Source organism: Nyctereutes procyonoides, unplaced genomic scaffold (assembly GCF_905146905.1).
Source record: "Nyctereutes procyonoides isolate TBG_1078 unplaced genomic scaffold, NYPRO_anot_genome, whole genome shotgun sequence".
Taxonomy (NCBI): Eukaryota; Metazoa; Chordata; class Mammalia; order Carnivora; family Canidae; genus Nyctereutes; species Nyctereutes procyonoides.
Window position 1 is genome coordinate 50,739,366 of NW_026575126.1, and position 20,246 is coordinate 50,759,611.

The 20,246-nt window shown below is 51.5% G+C and overlaps 1 protein-coding gene across 1 annotated transcript in view; it reads left to right on the forward strand.

Moving 5' to 3' along the window:
- The first annotated feature begins 2,818 nt into the window (after positions 1-2,818).
- The window catches only part of XYLT1 (xylosyltransferase 1), a 305,895-nt gene continuing 288,467 nt past the window's right edge, over positions 2,819-20,246 (forward strand). Inside the window, exon 1 of the mRNA XM_055340521.1 lies at positions 2,819-3,245. Coding sequence (XP_055196496.1) covers positions 2,886-3,245 — 360 coding nt within the window. The 5' untranslated portion in view covers positions 2,819-2,885. The remainder of the gene's footprint in view (positions 3,246-20,246) is intronic.

A 20,246-nucleotide genomic window follows, 5' to 3' on the forward strand; every position in this document is an offset into this window, starting at 1 on the left:
AACAAACAACTCTCTCTCTCTCTCTCTTTCTCTCTCTTTCCCTCCAGGGACTTGGGGGCCTGGATCCTTAACCTCACTCTTTCAGCCTTTGGCCCCCAAGGGAGCTGAACCAGAGCATGGGCCCCAGAGGACCATGGTTAAACGTGTCATGTGCAGGAAGCAGATAACATCATTGTTGCTTAAAGGAGAAATGCAGCAGAGACCTTGAAGCAGAGACAGGCGGGAGGGCGTGGATGCCAAGAGTCCCCAGGGCAGCCTCTGCTGGGATTGGGAAGCTCTGTTTAGACACTGAGGAGGAGTTCTGGGGACATGACATGATGATCTAGAGGACCACCTCGTCAAATCCATCATTTGGCATTAAACAAACCAAAGTTCTTGGAGGGGAGTGGATTGCCCAGGGTCATGTAGCACCAAGGTGGCCCCATGGAATAGATAATGGTGCCTGCTTCCCCTGTACCTATTCCTCATTCCTTCCTTCCCATAAGACCTTGATCCCTATAGAACATCTAGATGGTTGCAGGGACGCTGGCTTCTCTCCAGTGCCGAAGGTGCCATATGGAACCTTGGCCAAGCCGATCAGCGCATTCTATTTTCCTGGCTACCTTGCTTGGTGAGTGGTGACCTATGACCCAGAGCTGATTCAATCAGAGAGCATCTCAGCACCTTTGAGGAGAATTCTGGGAAATGCTGACCCTCCTTCCTTTGGGCTAGAAACGAACAAAGGACGCAAAGAGTCTCAGCAACTAATGCCAGGTTGTGACACGAGGAGAGAGCCTCAGGATGAAACAGACCCCACGAAAGGCAGAGAGGAGAGATGGAAAGAAAAAGAATTCAAAGTCATAGTGCCGAGTTGCTGGATCAAACCTCACCTGATGTCTTTCCTCTGAAATATTCAGATACACCATCCAATAAACTCTATTTTTAAGGCAGTTAGAATAGAGGTTTTATTCCTTATAACCAAAATATTCCCAAGTGATAAACAGATGACAGAAGGCCAAAGTGCTCACCTCTGTTCTTCTATTTCACTCCTGGTTAGGTGAGCTGAGCCCAGGGACTGTTCCTATGTCTGTCCACATGCCTGGCCAGGCTTAGTTACCCCAAAGGCTGAGTCTAGCCCATAGTTTAGAATCCCCACTAGCTGGCAGTTTGCCCTCTCAGTTCCGGGAAGTGGGTTGGCTTGTTATGTGGGTCCAGAAAGCATTTTTTTCTGGTGGTCACTACCACCCCCGCCCTCACAAACCAATAACACTTTGGATTCTTGATGAGTGGGTGAAACCGTATCTTTCCCCTCTCTGCCTCCTTCTCTGATGGATCCTGTCTATTCCTGCACTTTCTTTTCTTTAAAAAAATAAGGATGAGACTTCAAAGCACAGCAGACAAGATGCGCGGCACTCACACCCATCCCCCACCGGGTCCCTGATTAACAAACTGGGGATTTGGTCCGCTATCCTAGTCTTCTAGTGCAAAGTCCTGTCCAGGACACCCATGGCCCCTCTGTCCGGGCCCCCGTGTGTTCAGGACCGCTGTGTATAAAGCCCTGGGCGAGAAGACAAGGGAGAGAAAGCTGGAAAAACTGACTCAGACAAGGCTGGGGGTGAAGCTTGGGTGAGTCGGTTCAGATGGTCAGTCCGAACTCTTCGTTGACAGAGAAGGAAGCTCAGGCCCAGGGAGGAGTCTCCTGGCTCAAGGTCACCGCCACAGTCCAGCCCCGAGGGGAGAGAACACTCCGCTTTACGAGTCAAGACCCATTTTCCCCAGGAGCTGGACCCTGCATGGACACAAAGGCAGGCTTTGGGACGGATGGGAGGCAGGACCCAGGGGAAGGCTCAGGGGCCAGAGGAAGCCTCTGCAGGTCGAGAGACACCCCTGGGCCCCCCCCCTTACCAACTCCAGCACTTGCTTGCCAACTGGGTTTGGAGTCTCTCTCTTGGCTTGTTCGTCCTTAGGGACCAGAGAAGTGACTCAGTGAAGCACTTAGTACATCGTTGGCTCCAGAGGGTGGGGTGTGACTCAGGAGTCACTCACAGAGACTCACCCGAAGCCTCCTCCCTGCCGCATGGAGCCCGGGCCCGGCATCCAGGGACCCGCCGCGCGAGACCCTCCCGCGCTCCGACGCTCGGGATCGCGTTACTCGCGTCTCCACCTGCCCCGCCGGCTTCGTGCGGGTGAAGACGCCCGGACTGCGAACTCCAGGGCGGGGAGCCCGCTCCCCTCGGCGCGGAAGGCGGGATCCCGGCCCCCGCATCTCCCCGACCCCCCGCTCCCCGCTGATTCTGGGCGGGCCCAGCCTCCCCCGCCCCCTCCCCCTCCCCCGCGGGGGGCCTGCGCCCCTCTCCGCCGCCGCGCTCCGACTCCGTCCGCTCCGCTGCCCCCACCCCCTTCCTTTCCCTCCTCCTCCTCCTCCCCGTCGCTCCGCCCCCAGGCCCCGCCCCGCGCCCCCCGGCCGCGTCCCCCGCGCCCCCCGGCCCCGGCCGCGGCGGGCCCCCCCCTCCCCCGGGAGGGCTGCGGGAGGGGAGCCCCGGCCCCGCGCGCCCCGCGCGCCCCCTCCCCGAGCGCGCGCACGGCGGCCCCCTGCGCGGCCTCCGGCTCCCGCCTCCCGCCTTCCCCTCCTCCCGGTGACGTCCGGGTCCCTGCCCGTCTGAAAACTCCGCGCCGCGGCGGTGGAGGCGGCGGCGGCGGCGGCGGCGGAGGAGGAGGAGGAGCAGCGGCGAGCCGAGGCGGCGGCGGCGGCGGCGGAGGAGGAGGCGGCCCGAGCGCGAGCGCGAGCCCGAGCCCGAGCCCGAGCCCGAGCCCGAGCGGCGGCCGGGGAGCCGCGGGGAGCGCGGGGGCGGCCCGGAGCCTCCGCCCGGGGTCCCCGCGCCCCGCTCGCCCGCCGCGCTCCGAAGATGGTGGCGGCGCCGTGCGCCCGGAGGCTGGCCCGGCGCTCGCACTCGGCGCTGCTCGCGGCGCTCACGGTGCTGCTGCTGCAGACGCTGGTCGTGTGGAATTTCAGCAGCCTCGACTCCGGGGCCGGGGAGCGGCGCGGGGGCGCGGCGGCCGGCGGCGCCGAGCAACCGCCCCCGGCCCCGGCCCCGCGCCGCGAGCGCCGGGACCTGCCCGCCGGGCCGGCTGCAGCCCGAGGCGGCGGCGGCGGCGGCGGCGGAGGACGGGGGCCCCCGGCGCGGGCGCGGGCGCGGGCGGGCGGCCCCGGAGAGCCCCGGGCGCAGCAGCCGGCCGGCCGGGGGGCACTGCCCGCGCGGGCGCTGGTAAGATGCCCTGTCGGCTCGCGTCCCGGGGGGGGGGGGGCAGCGCGGGAGGCCTGGGCGGGGGGGGCGGAGGCAGCCCTTGACCCCGGCGCCCGACCCGGACCCCCCACGCCTGCCGGCTCCTCGTCTCCTTCCCTGGAAGCCGGGCGGGGTCCTGGAGCCTGGGGGTGGGGGCGCGCCCCATGCCGAGTCTGAGGGCCGCCCCCCTGGGGTCTGGGGAAGTTCCCTCCGGAGGAGGCGCTCTGGGGGCTACGGAGCCTGGCGGTCCCCGGCCCCCGGCCCCCGGCCCCCGGCACTCTTGCTGGGCGCCCCGACTTGCGCTGTGCATGTGGGTGTCGGTGCCTCGCTCACCGCCCGAGTGCGCGGATCGTGCCCGGGATCCTCAGCCGCCGCTGCTCGTGGGTGGTGCGCACAGCATCTTTGGGGGCTCCGCTGAGCCGAGTGCAGACCACTCCGTCCCCTGCTTGCCGCCTCCTTGGCTTTTCCTGGCCCGAGATGGGGTCTGGGATCGTTGTCCCAAATCCCCGCCGCCTCCCTGCACCGGGATTCGGGCTCGGGCGCCTGGGCTTACTTTAGGTCGGTCCTCCTGTCTGCCGTCTCCGGCTGGCTGCGCCTCCCGTCTCTAACCTTGTCCTCTCCCGGTGCCCTCCCCGACTTTCGTCACCCGGCTGTCCGGCTGTCCCTGTCCGGTGTGAGGGCACGGCCCCTTCTCCTAGATGGCTGCCCCTGGCTCTCCGTCTTGCGCGGAGCCGATTAATGTCACCAGCTCTGTGTCTGGCCACATCATCACGACTTCGGCTCCTGTGCGTTTTCTTTGCCTTCCTTGGGTGTGAACAGCCTGAGCTCTGAAACTGGTTTTTCTGCAGATCTTCGGGGGCCATCTGGGTGTCTTCCTGTCCTGTCCCCAACCTCTCCAGGGGTGCCTTTCCCATCTCCTCTGGGCTGCCCTGCTGAGCCCGCTGAGCTAGGACACGGAGGACAGGAGGTCAGAGTCCCCACCTCTGGACCAGGCTCTCTGCGCCCTGTGGGGCGTGCGTGTCTGTCTTAAGGAATAACGACGTGCGGTGTGTCCGTCTGTGTCTTTCTCATGCCATTCGCCTACGAGGATTCTCCTAGCCCTTGGGGGACATCAGATGCTAGGGGTTACTTTCAGGATCCTTAGACACTGAATGCATGTCTGTGGTGTTTCTCGCTCTGGGAGCCCTCACTGAACACTGCCTTCAGACACAGCGTGATGCTTTTTGATCTGTTAAACTTCTTTGGAATCAGCGGCGAGGACCCTCTTAGCCAGAGTGTGGCTTTTTGTGCCTGTGGGCTGAGCCAGCCCCAGGAGGTGATGTGATGGCATTTCACATCCCTGGCTTGTCTGTGTGGGTAGCAGGTAGACGTCTTTCCCTTGTTTGTGGGGAGGAGAGTGGAGTGAGATTGCTGACGGAGAACCAGAACATTCCCAATGTCCTGTGGCCTTTTATTTACAGAGAAGGGTCCTCCCAGACACAGCCTTTGAACTCCCGGGGTGAACTGTGATGTGTTTGGGCAGAAATGCAATTAGAGGTTCTTTCTGGATTTGGAGCCCTACTGGGAGGTAGGGCGTGAGGGGGTTCGGGACACGCACTGCTGGCCCAGAGTGGGAAAATGTAGAGTGAACATGGGGGCGCGGGGCTTCCTGTATCCTTTGTGTCTGGGGTTCAGACAGGCACCAGGAAGGTGTCTTTGGGTGCAGAGACCACCTGTTGAAATAAGTGGAAAGGAGGAGGGAGGCCTGGATTTCTTCCTGAGTCCTTGACATGTTGTGTATTCCGTCCACACCCCGTCTGTGTGTGCCTTAGTTCGGTGTCGTGTTCTCTCACCTCCCAGCTCCGCCACAGGGAGGTTTGCAGTTGGGAAGGGAGGTGGGAGCATGCCATTACCTTTCTGCATTCCTTGTGGAATGCCAGTCCCAGCAGTAGAGTCGCGCTGCTTGCTGAAACTCTGCTTTCATCTGCAGGTTTAATTACTGTCCCTCTACTCACATCTCCCCAGGTATCAATTTCTTTGCCCTCTGTCATAGACATACATGTGAGGGTTTTTTTCATCCTCCACCCTTCCCTGTGGGTGGCTACCTCGCTGTCGTGAACTGTCATCTCTCCTGGATTTGTGTTTAATTTTTTCTGCTTGTCTGTCCCCGCTCTTTCACCTGCCCCACGTCTACCCCCATGCCCTGCTAGATCTTGAAATCACAGTGCAGACGTGCTGGAGGGATCTGGGGGTCTGTCCTCCTCTAGCTGTGCCCACCCAGCCCCTGCCCTTCCATGGAGCTCAAGGAGACCAGAAGGGGGCAGGCTGTTCCCAAAGTCCAGCGACGCCTGAGCTTGGGTGTAGGCTAGGAGCGGACTAGCTCTTTTCCAAAGCCACTAAGGCCCTTTGCAACATGTGGTTTGTCTGCAGACCCCGCCGGGGCTGCTAGCGGGAATGTCTTAGAGATGGATTCAGGAGTGGGACGTTAAAAAAAGAGAAAAATCCCTGTGATTTTCCAGATGGCTCTCTTAAAGAGCTGGTGAGACACGTGCTTGGGACATGATGCTTCATCTCTGTGCTCTCTTGAGGGTGGGGTTGGGGTGGGACAGAGCAGGTGCTTGCTGTTCTTATAGGCAGAGGGAATCTGCGGCTGGGTGCTGGTGGTGCTGGTGGTGTAGGTGGCTGTCCCGGAGTGTCAGGCAGGCGTTGCGTCTAGAGCATTTTCTAAACAAGACCTTGCTGCTTCCTTGAACTCACTGTCCCAGAGCTCCTCGCTTGCCACCCTTTTATGTCTGGGGAGCTGTGCCCCAGTGGAAGGACCTGATTGTATTTTCGGTGCATTTTAAGAAGCCGAGAAGAAACACGCAGTTTCTCGAGCAGAGTCAGAGATGGCATGAGGATGGTGACAGGATGGGCATATCTATGAAAGATTTGCCAGCTCCTGTTTCTCTCCGCCTCTTCCAAAGCTCTTAGATATTAGAATTACCGGGTGGATTGCTGCAGAGTTGTGGCTCAGACGCCGAGTCCTTCACTGGGTCTCCAGTAAGCTGTGGATTTGACTGTCATCTCAGAATTTAAGAAACAGATGGGCTCACTTATAAAGGGCGGGAACATACTGGGGAGAGTGTCAAAAAGATCACACTCTGGGTTCTGGATAGATTGGGGACAAATGAAAGAAAGCCGTGTGTGTTAACGTAAGGAACGGGTAATTTCTCTCCCTTCAACTCTGGTGATCCTCTTGAAGTCATCGTGTTATTCCTTGTGCCCTTAGAGAAACTGCTACCCAGTGAGTTTCATTCAAAGAACCAAATCTTTAATTGCCCTTCCACACACGTGCACCTATAATGTAAAATTGGGGTTTCTGTATCGTCTGACCCCTTGGAAATGTTGATTTTTTTTTTTTGGCAGAAATTTCCTCATGCTTCACATTACTCAGATAACTCAGGACTTTTTCAGATGTCGGCAGTGACTATGAAAAATTGGTTCACTGTATCCAGATCACCTCTGGTTCTAACAGCCTGAGAGGTGTGGCTTCTCTTTCTATCCAAATGCTTTGAGGCCAGAGAGAACAGAGGGTATTTTATTGATGGTTGGAGGTTTTTTTTTTTCTTTTTTCCCCACACTCTCAGTGGGGTTTTATTTTGCCTGAGCAATGCATTACACTTTGTATACAGAAATATGCATCACTGAACAATATTTATCTTACTGCAAATGTTGCCATCTGCTTAATCATATACTGGAAAATGTTAAATAGAACAGATAAATAAAGGAGAAATTATTAGACACATAGGTATAGGTATGTAATTGTACACATACTTTTGCTTTCCTTCCAGTCTTGTCACACTCTAGACATTCTCTCTGGTTTATCAGGCTTTCTTCTTAATCTTGTAAAAGTTTGTATGACAAAAAATACTTGCTGTTTTGCAAATAAGAAGCCACGGTGTTAGTGCCTGTTTGCTGGGGATCGTCCCAACTTTGATCCATGTCTTAACAGGAAAGGAAATTTGGTGTTTTGAGCTGGGTAGATATCTGACATGGTGTGTGTGTGTGTGTGTGTGTGTGTGTGTGTGTGTTTCCCCAGAAAACAGAATATCCTTGAGAATATCTCTGTAGTCAGGAGCTGCCCTCTCACCCAGAGCTATTTATGATCAGTAGGACCATAAATCTGCATGCAGAAAGACAAAAATGCATGGTGCCAACATAATCGGCCTGCATAGGGTACGTGGCTCGAGGGCTGGCTTTCTGTCTGGCTCTTGGTGAATACTGCCCTAAGACTTGTCACTTAGGAGAACTTCTCGCTCTTGTTTTCTTTGCATTTCCTCCATTTCTGTGGACCCTGGTCTCCATTTACCAGAACCAAGAAGAAAATATGTTGGGGAAAACTAAAAGCAAACTATAAACTCAACCTCAACGAAACCCGAGTTCAAAGGAAAAGGTGTGGGAGCAGGAGAAAAAGTCGTACATAGGAAATGTGTGCTAGGCCCAGCACCCAGGAAAGAGACCATTAAGTGTCCTTGAGTCGACACATCTGGGTTGAAATGGGGCTCTGCTCTTTGCCACCCTCCATGACCTTGGGCTAATCATTCTGCTTTACTCCTCTCAAAATCCGGGCTACCTCCTAGGGTCATGTGAGGATGAAATGTATTAAAACATGTGAACTGATCGGGGCCTGGCACATGAACATGCTCAAATGTGAGCTGTTGTTCTTACAAAGAAAGTCTTAGTATGTTTGAAAATAAGCAATTTTTTTGCAATTATTCATTTTCCCATGGAAAGTCGGGTTTGAGTGAAATCCAAGGCAGCAGAGTGCATCCAACGCTTGTGTGTGTGCCAGCCCTGGAGCAGGATGGAATGTGGTAGAGGGAGGAGCACTAATATTTATTGAGTGCCAGCTGTATGCCAGGCATCCTTTAGCTGTTTTGCATACATCATGTTATTAAAATGCTCACACACACACGCGAAACAAAACATAACAAAACAAAACAAAACAAAACAAAACAAAAAAACCCAGGATGGAAGGAGGTGCTATCCAACTCCTACAAAAGTTAAACTAAGGACACCTGGCTAGAAGTTGCTGGTCTTTTGAGTGCTGATCACGTGGCTGGGAAAATGAGGACTTTGCAGATACTGTCTGCAAATCTTTACTGTCTCAGCGAATCTCCCCAGCTGTGTGGGATAGGACTCTTGCTGTCCCCCTTTCACAGATGAGGAACAGGCCCAGAGAGGGAAAGCTGTTCGCTCGCTGGGAGTAGCAGAGCTGGGATTCAAACCTACCTCTGTCGGCCTTACTCTAGTGGACCCGCAGGTTTCTGAGCACCTTGTGGGTGCAGTTCTTTGAAAAAACTCCAAATGCAGCCAGACTAGCCTTTTTTTTTAAATATTTTTTTAATCTTTATTTATTTATGATAGTGACAGAGAGAGAGAGAGGGAGGCAGAGACACAGGCAGAGGGAGAAGCAGGCTCCATGCACCGGGAGCCTGACGTGGGATTCGATTCCGGGTCTCCAGGATCGCGCCCTGGGCCAAAGGCGGGCGCTAAACCGCTGCGCCACCCAGGGATCCCCAGCCAGACTAGTCTTGAAAGTCTTTATGCCACTTTGCTCACTTCTTACTGCAGATTTCCAAAAATATGCCAACCCTGGAAAAGGAGCAGATATGTAGTTTTTATTGAATCAGACCCCTAAATGATGACACAAATAGGGAGTCATAATAACAGTAATGAGTCTCTGTATAGCAGTTATAACGTGCCAGGCACTGTTTGAAGCCGTCCTTCTGTATTAACTCATTTATTCCCTCAGCGAACATGTATTCTGGTTGCAACAGCCAACAGTCCCGGTGCTTACTATAACCAGGCCCTGTGCTGGGTGCGTTACAAACATTAACTCATTTAGACATCACGCTGCAGAGGAAACTGAGGCAGAGGGAGGCATTTAATCAACTTTCTCAGGGTTCACAGTTGTAAATGGCAGAGCCAGGATTTAAACCCGGGCAGTCCTAGCACTTAACTGCTCTGCTCTACACCCTCCGTCTTATAAACAGCTTGCGAAGGTGCCTAACCTTAGAACTGCAGAGCCCACTTAAGGAGGCACACAGGTAGTTGATGCAGGCATGATGCCCAGCCCCGAGCACGGGATTTTATGGCCCTGGAATGGAAGACATCACCCTATAGCAAAATACGGAGTGTCTGAACTTAGGGTTGAACTTGAACTGCTGAGTTGGCCGGAAGAAGGAGTTTTGAATTCAGCTCTCTCGAACCAGGAGAGGAAGGAAGGAGGGTGCTATGCAAGGTTCCTTGGCCAGTGGAAACAACCTTGCCTTCATCCTTCCTGGCTCTCCACCCACCCAGTTAAACACTGCTCTGTGGTTCTCTCTGGAGGAGCCCATGAGCTGCCCCTGGGAGCCTGGGTGAAGCAGGGAGGTATCTCTAAGAACACGTGGGCCGATTGTCTTGTGGGCACTTCCTTCCGTCTGCAACAGAAACTACCCGTTTGCCCGCAGATACTCATCAGGTTGTGCCCCTCTGATCCCTGTGGTTAGGGCTGCCTCCTCCCCCACTGGAAGGCAGAGGTGTTGAAAAGAGGGCGGCGGCGGACGGGCGTCACCTTAACCGGCTCAACACTGGTGAGCAGGGAGCCTGGCATTGTCAGTATCAGGGCCTGGGAGCCCAGACATGCAGCCAGGTGGGGAAGAGGGAGCACCCAGGGGCATTTCTTGAGTCTCTTTTGGAGGAGGATCTCCCCTCCAGGGGCCCCCTGTGGGCAGTGCCATGGGTTTGGTCCGTCACTGGCCTGCTTTGTCCCAGCCACATGACTGCTGGCTTATCTGGATATCTAATCCAGGCTAATGTGTCTGCAGATGCTAACGACTAGCATTTCTCCTCCCTAGGAATCCTTTGCTGTAATCCCTGGCCATGAGAAACCCTGATGGAGCCTGAAGGAGTCAGGCCTACGGGGTGGAGAGATGGATGCAAAGGTCCCTTACCCATGGGGCGCAGATATTGTGACTGTAATGCTAACAAGGAGGAGGGTGAGGGGGATTTCTCTTCTTTGAAAGTTTCAGGGAAGTCTTCAAGGAAGATGCTGTAGGTGTGATCTTACAAATTCTTATAACATGCTCCAAGTTAAAGGCTAGGCTAATCTCATTTCTGTTTTACTGATTTTACTGATTACAAATAATAAAAACTAAGGCAAGAAGGTGGATAAAGGTTGAACAGCTGCGAATTAATAGGGATTGAAGGTCGGTGATGACTCCACACACTGCGTTCTTAGTCTCTTTCCAATTGAGTAAGTCCCTTGTGCCTTCCTCCCCTCTCATCTGTCCACTCATAAGTGTGCATGTGTGTCCATCCATCCATCTGTCCAACTATCTATACATGTGTGTGTGTCCATCCATGTGTATGTCCATCCATCCATCCACCCATCATCCATCCATCCATCCATCCATCTACCATCTACCCATCCTCCACTCCAGCCATGAGAGCACACCAGGCACTGTGCCCAGCACTGGCATTACCTTCATGATGTGCTCTCTGCCCTCAGGAGGACCAGTTCAGCAGGTGAAGGGTAGGGCCATTGCTGATAATCAGAGAGGTTCCTTTCACATCCCAGCTTGATTCACTGCCAGTCTCACTTCCCCAGGGTTGCCTCTTAGACACAAGAGGAAGGGGTCCTCTGGACAGGTTGGGGGCCAGGAATAGAGTGATTCAGGGGCCTGGAAGCCCTCAAGTCTCCCAGCACACCCCAAACTGCCAGACATGAGGTCTAGACTGCTCCACCCATGAAGCTCAAGCTCTTCTTAGGGCTTAATAAGGAGCCTGGAGATGAGCAGTGAGCTGCCTGAGGTTTGCAAGGGGAGCAGGTGGTTGGATGCTGCAGAGCCCAGGAGGCATGTCACATGATGTGTAGGGGCGGGGAGGGGGCAGTGGTCTGACATTTGGAGTTCACAGCCCAACTCTGTGTTCATACCTGTGTGACCCGGATGCATCCCTTCACCTCTGAGGGGTTCAGTTTCCTCATCTGCATTGTAGGAAGGCACCTGCCTAGAAGGGCCTGGTGATGAGCCCCAGCTCTGGCCCACAGTCAGGGCTCCTGATTTCCTTCCTGATGATAGATGTTTGCAAGAGAGGCCCTCAGATTCATGGCCCATGGGTGGGTTTTGTTTGGTCCACACTGTATGTTAAAAGGGCAAGAAACTTAAGGATTAAGATTATTGGCATGCCTTTAAAAAGTCACAAGGTCTGAAAGCACTGGGCCCCCATTCTTGGCTTGTTTTTCTGACTGGCCCAGGGGGTAGGGGCTGTCCCGAGACCTTCCAGATTCCTGAGGCACCCCTCTCCCCCCGACCAGGGTCTTTTCTTTCCCCTGTGATACCAAACTGGCCCCTTTAAACTGCTGAATTTGCAGCTTCTGTTTGGAAGATCTGTGTGTGCACTGTGATGAGCTAAAAATAAGTGTCTGTGGTCACCTTTCAATTATCCCCATGTGGTTTATTCACAGCACTTATTTACCTCGACTGCTTTTGCTTCCCCTGGGCATGATGGAGGTTTCCTTTCCCTCCTTCACTGCTGGTGTGTACCCAGAAGATGCAAATTCTTACAAGGATCAGACCATTGTGAAGGCAGTGTCCTCAACAAAAATAGAGTCATGGACTCTACAGTTTGGTTAACGGTTTCCCTTTTGGTGGGCATGCGGGGAACGTACTGTTTTGAATTGTCTGGCTTCCACCTGGTGTGCTTCCCCCAGCCCTGCCCCACAATAACATGGGTTGGGATGTTGAGAGTCCCCAGAGGTCTGGTTGGAAGGTGGAACATTCTAGAGCACTGTGGCTTGGATTCCGAGGCTGTCAGGGACAAGCCGTCACTCTCATCTTTTTGTGCCTTCTTGGCACTTCTGTGAGATGATGCTTCTAAGCTCAACAGCCCAACTGCCCTCATTGGGTTGTGAGGATCTAATTCAATGAACAGATGAGAAGGTGCTTTATAATCCCTGGGGGACAAGGAGCAAGTAAATGGGTGAAATCACTAGAGCTTTCCCACCCACCCATCCATCTGGGCATTAATTCAAGAAGTAGTGCTTGAGGGACTGCTATGTGCTGGACAGTGTGCAGAGTATGTGGGGAGGACGGACGTGCCCCTGCCTTCATGGATTTCATGGTTTGGGGGCAAGAAGACCCCTAAGTAAAGAGAAACAAGAAAAAATTTAAAAATCAGATTGTTACAGGTGCAGCCGTGGAAGCAGTTGGGGAGCCTGAGAGAAAATGAGAGGCTGTGGGTGAGAGTTTTGGAAGGGTGAAGTGGATTAATTTTATTTATTTTTGGTTGATGGACACTTTTGCCAAAGTAGGTCCAGACCCAGGAACCCCATGCTATGGTTTGCATTGCTAGTTCTGATAACGCTGGTGATTAAAGCTTTTAATAGCGTTTCTGTTCATCTCTCTGCAAAATCGATTCAGTTCTGAAATTTGAGGTATATTCTTTTAGATGCTTTTTTTTTAAATGTGCTACATAAACAAAAGTGCACATTATTCTAAATGTATGGCTCAGCAGAATTTCACAAACTGAACACACTCAAGGAACCCAGACCCAGACCACAAATCAGGGCCTCTACAACATCCCAGATGCACACCTCCCCTGCTTGGTGGGTGAACATTTTCAAAAATTGTGATACTATATAGTCCTTTACATGTGTATTCAGGAAAATATATAAATATGACCATTCTATCGAAACGATAACTTTGAGGCTCTTATTGCTTAGCGTGTGAGTGAAGTGGCATTTAAGTGAGAGAAGTTGGTTAATGTAATGAACATGCATGAGTAATAATACCAAGCCCTCATTCTAGTCCTAATTCTGGCCTTGGTTTGGATGGTGAATGACGAGGGGGTGCCAGAACGACTAAACTTTGGGAAGCGTATGATTCACCAGTTTGGAGATACTCCCACTCCTCTGGTAAACAGCTGTGCCATTTTGTTCCAACGTCGGAGTGGAGAGGATTTCAGTTGGACACTAGGAAGAACCGTGTTCTGGGTCTCTCTGAGTGGAAGTCCCCGTTGTTGGCCTTCTCCAATGGGCTCAGTAGCTGTCTATGTCGCTCCGACGGTGATGGGGCCCCTCTGGCCCGTCTTCTAGACTTGGGTCTGGACCCTTCATGTGCATCTCTTGGATTGATGCTGAGTGTTCGCTTCATGGAGACTGTGCCTGCGAGTCCCCCATGTGTTACATGTGGAATTAACTATGATGAATGAGTTCCCAGATGGGCCTGTGATGACTCTGTTAACTTAACCCCGAATCAAGACTCTCCTGTTCAGAACCTGGGTAAACAGAACCGCATGGCAACCCCAACAGCGATTCAAAAGGGCAGTGGAGACAGCTAATCATTTTATAATGAGCAAGGAGACAAGCAATAAAAACAGCCCAAGGACAGCATGATAATTTCGCAACGTCTTAGCGCTCAACCAGGCTCACGTTAATAAAATAAACAAATGTTTTGGTAGTGGAGAGCTAATGTATACGTTATTTAAGGGTAGTATTAAAACCAGATTAGACGGATCAAGTAATCCAGGGGTTACCTCATTAAGCATCCTCTCTTTGGGGATGTGGGAAAGTAGTTCTCTTTCTGTGTTTCGTCTTGTGAAATGGGGCTTTATTAATTAGAGATGTAATGGGAAATCTTTTTTTTTTTTCCTCCAGACTAGTGGCTGTTTTCTGTTTACTTTTTAATGTAGGACCATGCTTTGCAGATGTTCTCTTTGAAATAAAAGCCTATTCATTGTCTTTCTCTTTCTCTCTTTTATCCCCAGCTCAGAAGGGGCAGCTGTTATAAAAGACACAAACAGAGAACCCCATTTGCTTGTCATCAGGCGGTTACAGAAGATTCTATTCCTGATGTAAAATACTCTCATTACCTGCTTTTCCCCTTAGTCCTATTCAGGAATAGTCTCAGAATTGTTCCATCTGATTCCCTCTTGTTTAGAAGACAAAGTGTTGGCAGTGACCAGGCTAGAGTAGGTGATGTGGAGGCGGGGTGCCTTCGGAGGAAATGGCCGGGTTCGCAAGTGGGCATGGCCTGGGTTCACTCTCCTTAGGTCAAGGGCTTGACTACTGGCTTGGCTTCCTTTTTGGGTGAAAATCACATGGACCAAACAGTCTCTCGGAGAGGGAGCAACTGATATGAACCCCCAACGAAAGCAGACATGAGAATGGGGTGACGGAGCAAACCCAGCTCCAGTCTGGGCTGCAGCTGAAGTAATGGCAGCCCTGAGTCCTCTTCCTTCTTCTTTTGTTTAAAAAGTTTAAATCGCTGGCCAACATCTAAAGATCAGTGATTTTGAGTAATAACTGAATGTGGAGCTCCTATTTAAAAAGTGGAAATTCTGGGGATGCCTGCGTGGCTCAGGGTTTTAAGTGTCCGACTCTTGATTTTGGCTCAGGTGGTAAGCTCAGGGTTGTAGGATTGAGCCCCGTGCTGGGCTCCACGCTGAGTGTGGAGCCTGCTTAAGAGGCTCTCTCTTGGGACCCCTGGGTGGCTCAGTGGTTGAGTGTCTGCCTTGGGCTCGGGTCGTGATCCCGGGGTCCTGGGATCGAGTCCTACATCAGGCTTCCCGCAGGGAGCCTGCTTCTCCCTCTGCCTGTGTCTCTGCCTCTCTCTCTGTGTCTCTCATGAATAGTAAGTAAATACAATCTTTAAAAAAAAAAAAAGATGCTCTCTCTTTCCCTCTTCCTCAGCCCCTTCCTCCCTCCCTCTCTTTCTCTCAAAAAAAAAAAAAAAAGGAAGAAAGAAAGAAGAGAAATTAGTTGAAATTCTAGACATCATTCCCAGAGAAGTAGACATTTATGGGAGGGGAGATGGGGCTGTCCCTCTACATAGGGCCCCACTCCCCAGCTTGCCCTGGAACCCGCCCATCAGCATTGCTTATTTGTGTTACATGAAAGACTGCTGTTAGGATACAAGTACACAGCGCTCAAAATAATGAGTAATTAGTAATAGCTATTATGTATTACATGCTCGCTGGGTGCCAGGCACTGTGCTAGGCAGCACCTCTGGACTATCTCCCTGAATCATTTACTGTGACTTGATGACATCATCAAGTGACATCATCCTCTTTCACAGATGGGGACCCCGAGGCCCGGAGTGAAGAACTGCCCCCAAGTCATTTACAACAACTTGATGACATCATCCCCATTCACAGATGGGGACCCCGAAACCCGGAGTGAAGAACTGCCACCCAGTCACAGAGCAGTACACTTGCAGTGTGAGCAGGGAACCCACGCGCACGCATCATGCAGAATGTCTTCGCAGAGCACTTCTGGTGAGCAGTTCTTCAGAATGGCTCTGTGAGAGGGTTGGCACTGTTTGTGTGCCCATTGCATGGATGGAAGCATCAAGGCCCAGCTGTGGGTGGGGTACCCTACATCACCACCTCCAAGTAAAGTGTGAAAGGTGACTTTCCATCTGGCCGCGGTGGGTGTCAGGCCACCAAGGTTCCTGCCAATCCTGGCACACGGAGCAGGGCAGGGTGGTGGCCTCCATCCCCCACCTACAGTCTTGGAGCAGTGAAGGAGCATCTACAGGGTAGGATGGTGAGAAATTGCTGATTTGTGTTAAAATAATAATTACAGCGATAATTACAAGCACGGGTTTCAGTGAGATCTAGCTGCTGGTGGTGAGAAGGCACAACGAATTGCATATTCCCTCGGAATGGAGGGGAAGCTGGGCTTGGCCTCTCTCTTGTGCGGGTCCAGCACGGGCTTTGCTGCAGGTTGAAGGCCACGTGTTTTGCCAGATGCTGTTTACATTAACGGGATTGCTGGCAGGTTTCCACGCGAGGAGGAGCAGGGAATCAGGTGGATGGTGTCTTTTCCCCACAAACCCTAAAGGAGATAGCCTGGCTAGAATCTGAGGGGGCCCCTGCCCTTAAACCATGGAACCCACCAGACCTCTTAGAAGCAAATGTGGTAGCACCTAGAGGAATGGGGATTCAGATCTGCCCTTGATTAAATACTCTAGCATTGGCTGCTACCCGGCCTTAGTGAAGGACCCCCGGCTAATTCAGGCAGGTGGCCGCGATTCCCTTTACACTTCTGTTTTTGAAGCTGACCGAAGAGGCCTGTCCTGATTTTTAACAACTTGCTAAGTTTCTCTTGGAATAAAACGTATGCAACAAAAAAGCGCACAAATCATAGATGCACAGCTCCACCAGTGGCCGAGCTCATGTAAACCAGGACCCAGATCCAGAGCCCAGAACCTGACCGCTCGCTGCACCTCCACACCCCGCCAAGATCATTTTCTTTCCTACTTCCAGTTCCCACATCTCCAGAGGCAACCTTTATCATGACTTCTGGCCCCAGAGGTTACTTCTGCTTCTTTTTGCTTTTCTTTTTAGAAACAGAAACACGCGATCTGGATAGCTTTGTGCCTGGTTTGTTTGGTTTAGCATTATGTGAGATTAGATGATGTGAGATTGTATCAGAAGTTGGCAAACTACAGCCCTTGGGCCAGATCCGGGTTGCCAGTTTTCTCATGGCCTGTGGGCTGAGAATGGGTTTCACATTTTTAAGTGGGTGGGGGGAAAAATAAATCAAAAGAAAAATGACGTTTCATGGCATGTGAAAAGTATAGGAAATCTAAATTTCAGGGCGAATAAATAAAACTTTATTGGAACACATCCATGTCCAATTCATTTACATACTGGCTGTGGCTGCTTTTTGCCCTTGAATGGAGGAATTGAGTAGTTTGGACAAAGACCATGTGGCCCACGGAGCCCAAGATCTTTACTATCTGGCCCTTCACAACACATATCTGCTGACCCTGTGTCTATAGCCTGTCGTGTGTTTGTAATTGCTCATTCATTGTCAGGTCGGTTGTGTTGTGGAATGTACCACAATTTACATATCCATAGTGTTTATGGGCCTTTGAGGAGTTCCCAGTTTTGGGCAGAGCACTGCGGTGAGCATTTTTGTGCAGGTCTTTCACTAAACAAAGATGTTTGGTAAACATTTCTGTTAGGTGAACGTACCTAGGAGGAATTGGTTTAAGCACTTTTTTTTTTTTTTTTGGTTTTGTTTTTAATGGGTTGATTTTGAGAAACGTATTTTCATTTGGAGGTCTTACTTTTCCTGCTTGATGATACTTGCCTGTGTTGAGACTCAGGATCACGGCCTACTTTCCAAAAAAGTAATTAATCTTGCAAAAGAGAGAGGGTCTGTAGAACCCGCAGTTCATTAAGGGGTCTGCTGTTCTTCCAGCTTAGAACTTTCAAGGATGTTGGGAACCTGCGTGAAGTTAACTGCTTGAGCTTGCTTTTGGGAGTGGTGCCATCATTTCGTTTCTTATGCCGAAGCCGTATCATTCAAGTGACTCTTTATGTGGCAAAACAGGTCTTGCTGAATTAGGCGAGTTTTTCCGATGTCACTCTCTTCTTTGATTGACCTCCGTTTATCTGTCACTGCTCTGGTTTCCTTGCTGGGAAGCAGATGAATACAGCTCTACACCCCCAATCAGATCTCAAGCCTCCAGTAGCATGTGTCATCTCTCATTGAAACACTGCGCTGAGATATCCCTTCAGGGACTGCTTGAGTCGTATGTGGTCACAGCGACGGAGCCGAGATCCCCCCCCCACCCCCCCCACCCCCCCACCCCCCCGAGGAGCTGCCTTCCTGTGCCACTGGCAGTGTTGAGCGCATGGGTCCTGCGTCCGCTCCTGCTTGCTCAGCCCTCCACCATGCGCTGCCCCACTTTTGCAGGCAGAGCTACTCCCAGGGCTGGGAGAGAAAGTCAGGATTCCCCGGGATCCACCCATCTCAGGTTTGCTTGGCACTGCCTGAAAAATGACTCAATATTCTTTCTGGGGCTTGCTTGAAAGAGCCCGGTCAGCTTCCTGCTCCGGCCAGCACGCTCTTTAGGAGCCTGCCTGCTGGTTGTGCCCTGTCCAATCAATAGGCTTCTTCAGGAAGGTCACCACGGAAGACTTTTCAGCTGCTGTTTTAAGATTCCTTTGAGAAGAAAGTTGGACTGAGTGGCAGAGGGATCAGTGGCATTGAAACCCATTCTCTGGTGTAATTTAGCGTTTATATCTGACTCCGTCACTGGCAGTCTCAGATATAGTCTTTAAAATGGGGCTGCAGTGCCATTGTATGATTCCTGGCTGTGGAATTCCTAGATTGGAGCAACTTAATCCTTAAATTCTGGCAGTTTTGGGTTCCCCACCAAGTGAATGGTTCATTAATTGACCTTCTTTACCAAGGTAGGGGTGTACGTGTGTGTGTGTGTCTGTGTTTGAGCCTGAGTATATGTTTATTCTAGGGAATGGTCTTTCTTTTTTTTTTTTTTTTAAAGATTTTGTTTATTTACTCATGAGAGACACACAGGAAGAGAGAGAGAGAGAGAGAGAGAGACAGAGAGAGAGAGAGGCAGCAACATAGGCAGAGGGAGAAGCAGGCTCCATGCAGGGAGGCCGACATGGGACTCCATCCTGGTATTCCGGAATCATACCCTGAGCCAAAGGCAGACGCTTTAACCACTGAGCCACCCAGGTGTCCCTGGTCTTTTCTTTTTTAAAGACTGTTGCCAAATATGCTAAGATGCCCTAATTAAAATTCATAATTAATTTGTCTCAAAAGAAACATAATAGTTTTTAAAAGTAGAAATCTTTTGGGCCTCATTCATATAATAATATTTATTTAAAATTAGCCTCTCAAAGGCAATCATTTAGAAATGTATACAAATAGACATCTTCTAAATAATAAATCAGAGAAGAAACCAAACCTGGAATTTCTGATCATAGGGTTTTTAATGAAAATGAGATTCCTTCATATCAAAACCTATGGAATGAGGCTAACACTGGGCCCAGAGGAAAATTTATAGCCCCTTTTCTTTTCCTTTCCTTTCTTTTATTTTTTCTTTTCTTTTCGAGAGAGTGCGCATGCCTGTGCATGTAAGCTGAGGCAGTAGGACAGGGGAGAGGCAGGGGTGGAGGGGGGGAGAGAGAGAATATGTTCAGCAGGATCACACTCAGTGCAGAGCTCCACTCAGGGCTCAATCTCATGACCCTGAGATCATGACCTAGAGCCAAAATCAAGAGTCAGATGCTTTACCGACTGAGCCACCCAGGCTACCTTATAGCCTATTTTAAAAGCACTTCAGCTTTTGACATTAAATGTGAAAGATTAAAATGATTACCACAGGAGTCCACTTTTTATTTTATTATTATTTTTTTGATCATTGAGAAAAAAAACTGAAAGAAAGCAGGAAAGGGCCATAAATGAGAATAAAAACCGAAATTCATGAAACATGACATAAGTGCGGAGGCATTGCACCATGAGATCCTCTAACGACTCACCGGCACAGAACATTAGTCTGGTTCCTCCTGGGGTTTGAGCCTGGGAATAGACTGTGGGTTCCTCATGCCCAGTGGTTGCACAACGCTTCTGTTGAGGCTGGTTGAGCGAAGGAAACAGTTGGGGGCCGAAGGAGTCCCTGCAGTCTTGTGTTGTCTGGGCCGGTGGGTGAGATGTCATCTCCTGAGGCCAAGCAAACCTTACATTCTGTTTTCCTACTGAGCTCCTTCCTCGTGAATGATAAGGCTGCCAGGCCATTGTGTTGTCCTGCAGAATCCAGGGACTGTCCTACTGGTTCCTGGTGAACTCAGGTTTGATGCCTGCCCGGGTCTCGGAAAGCCAGCCTTCTCCTCGTCCTGGAGTTACCTGCTGGGGTTGGGGAAGGGTCCCTGGGCAGACGGGCAAGAGGCATCTATCTCACTAAGCACGGAGCTGGCTACCCTCCAGCAGACGGGGTGCCAGCCTTGTTAGCTGGGGGTTTACTTTGGTGACCACCCAGCAATGTGCATCGGCAGTCTCCCAGGCGTCCTGTGCCAGACTTTTCCATGAGTACATAGCTGTACGGGTTTGCCCAGGGCGTCTTCCTGTACTTAACTTATTCATCCCACAAACATACCTGCTGTATGCCAGGCACTGTGCTAGGAGCAGTGAGTAAAACAGGGACCCTGCCCACC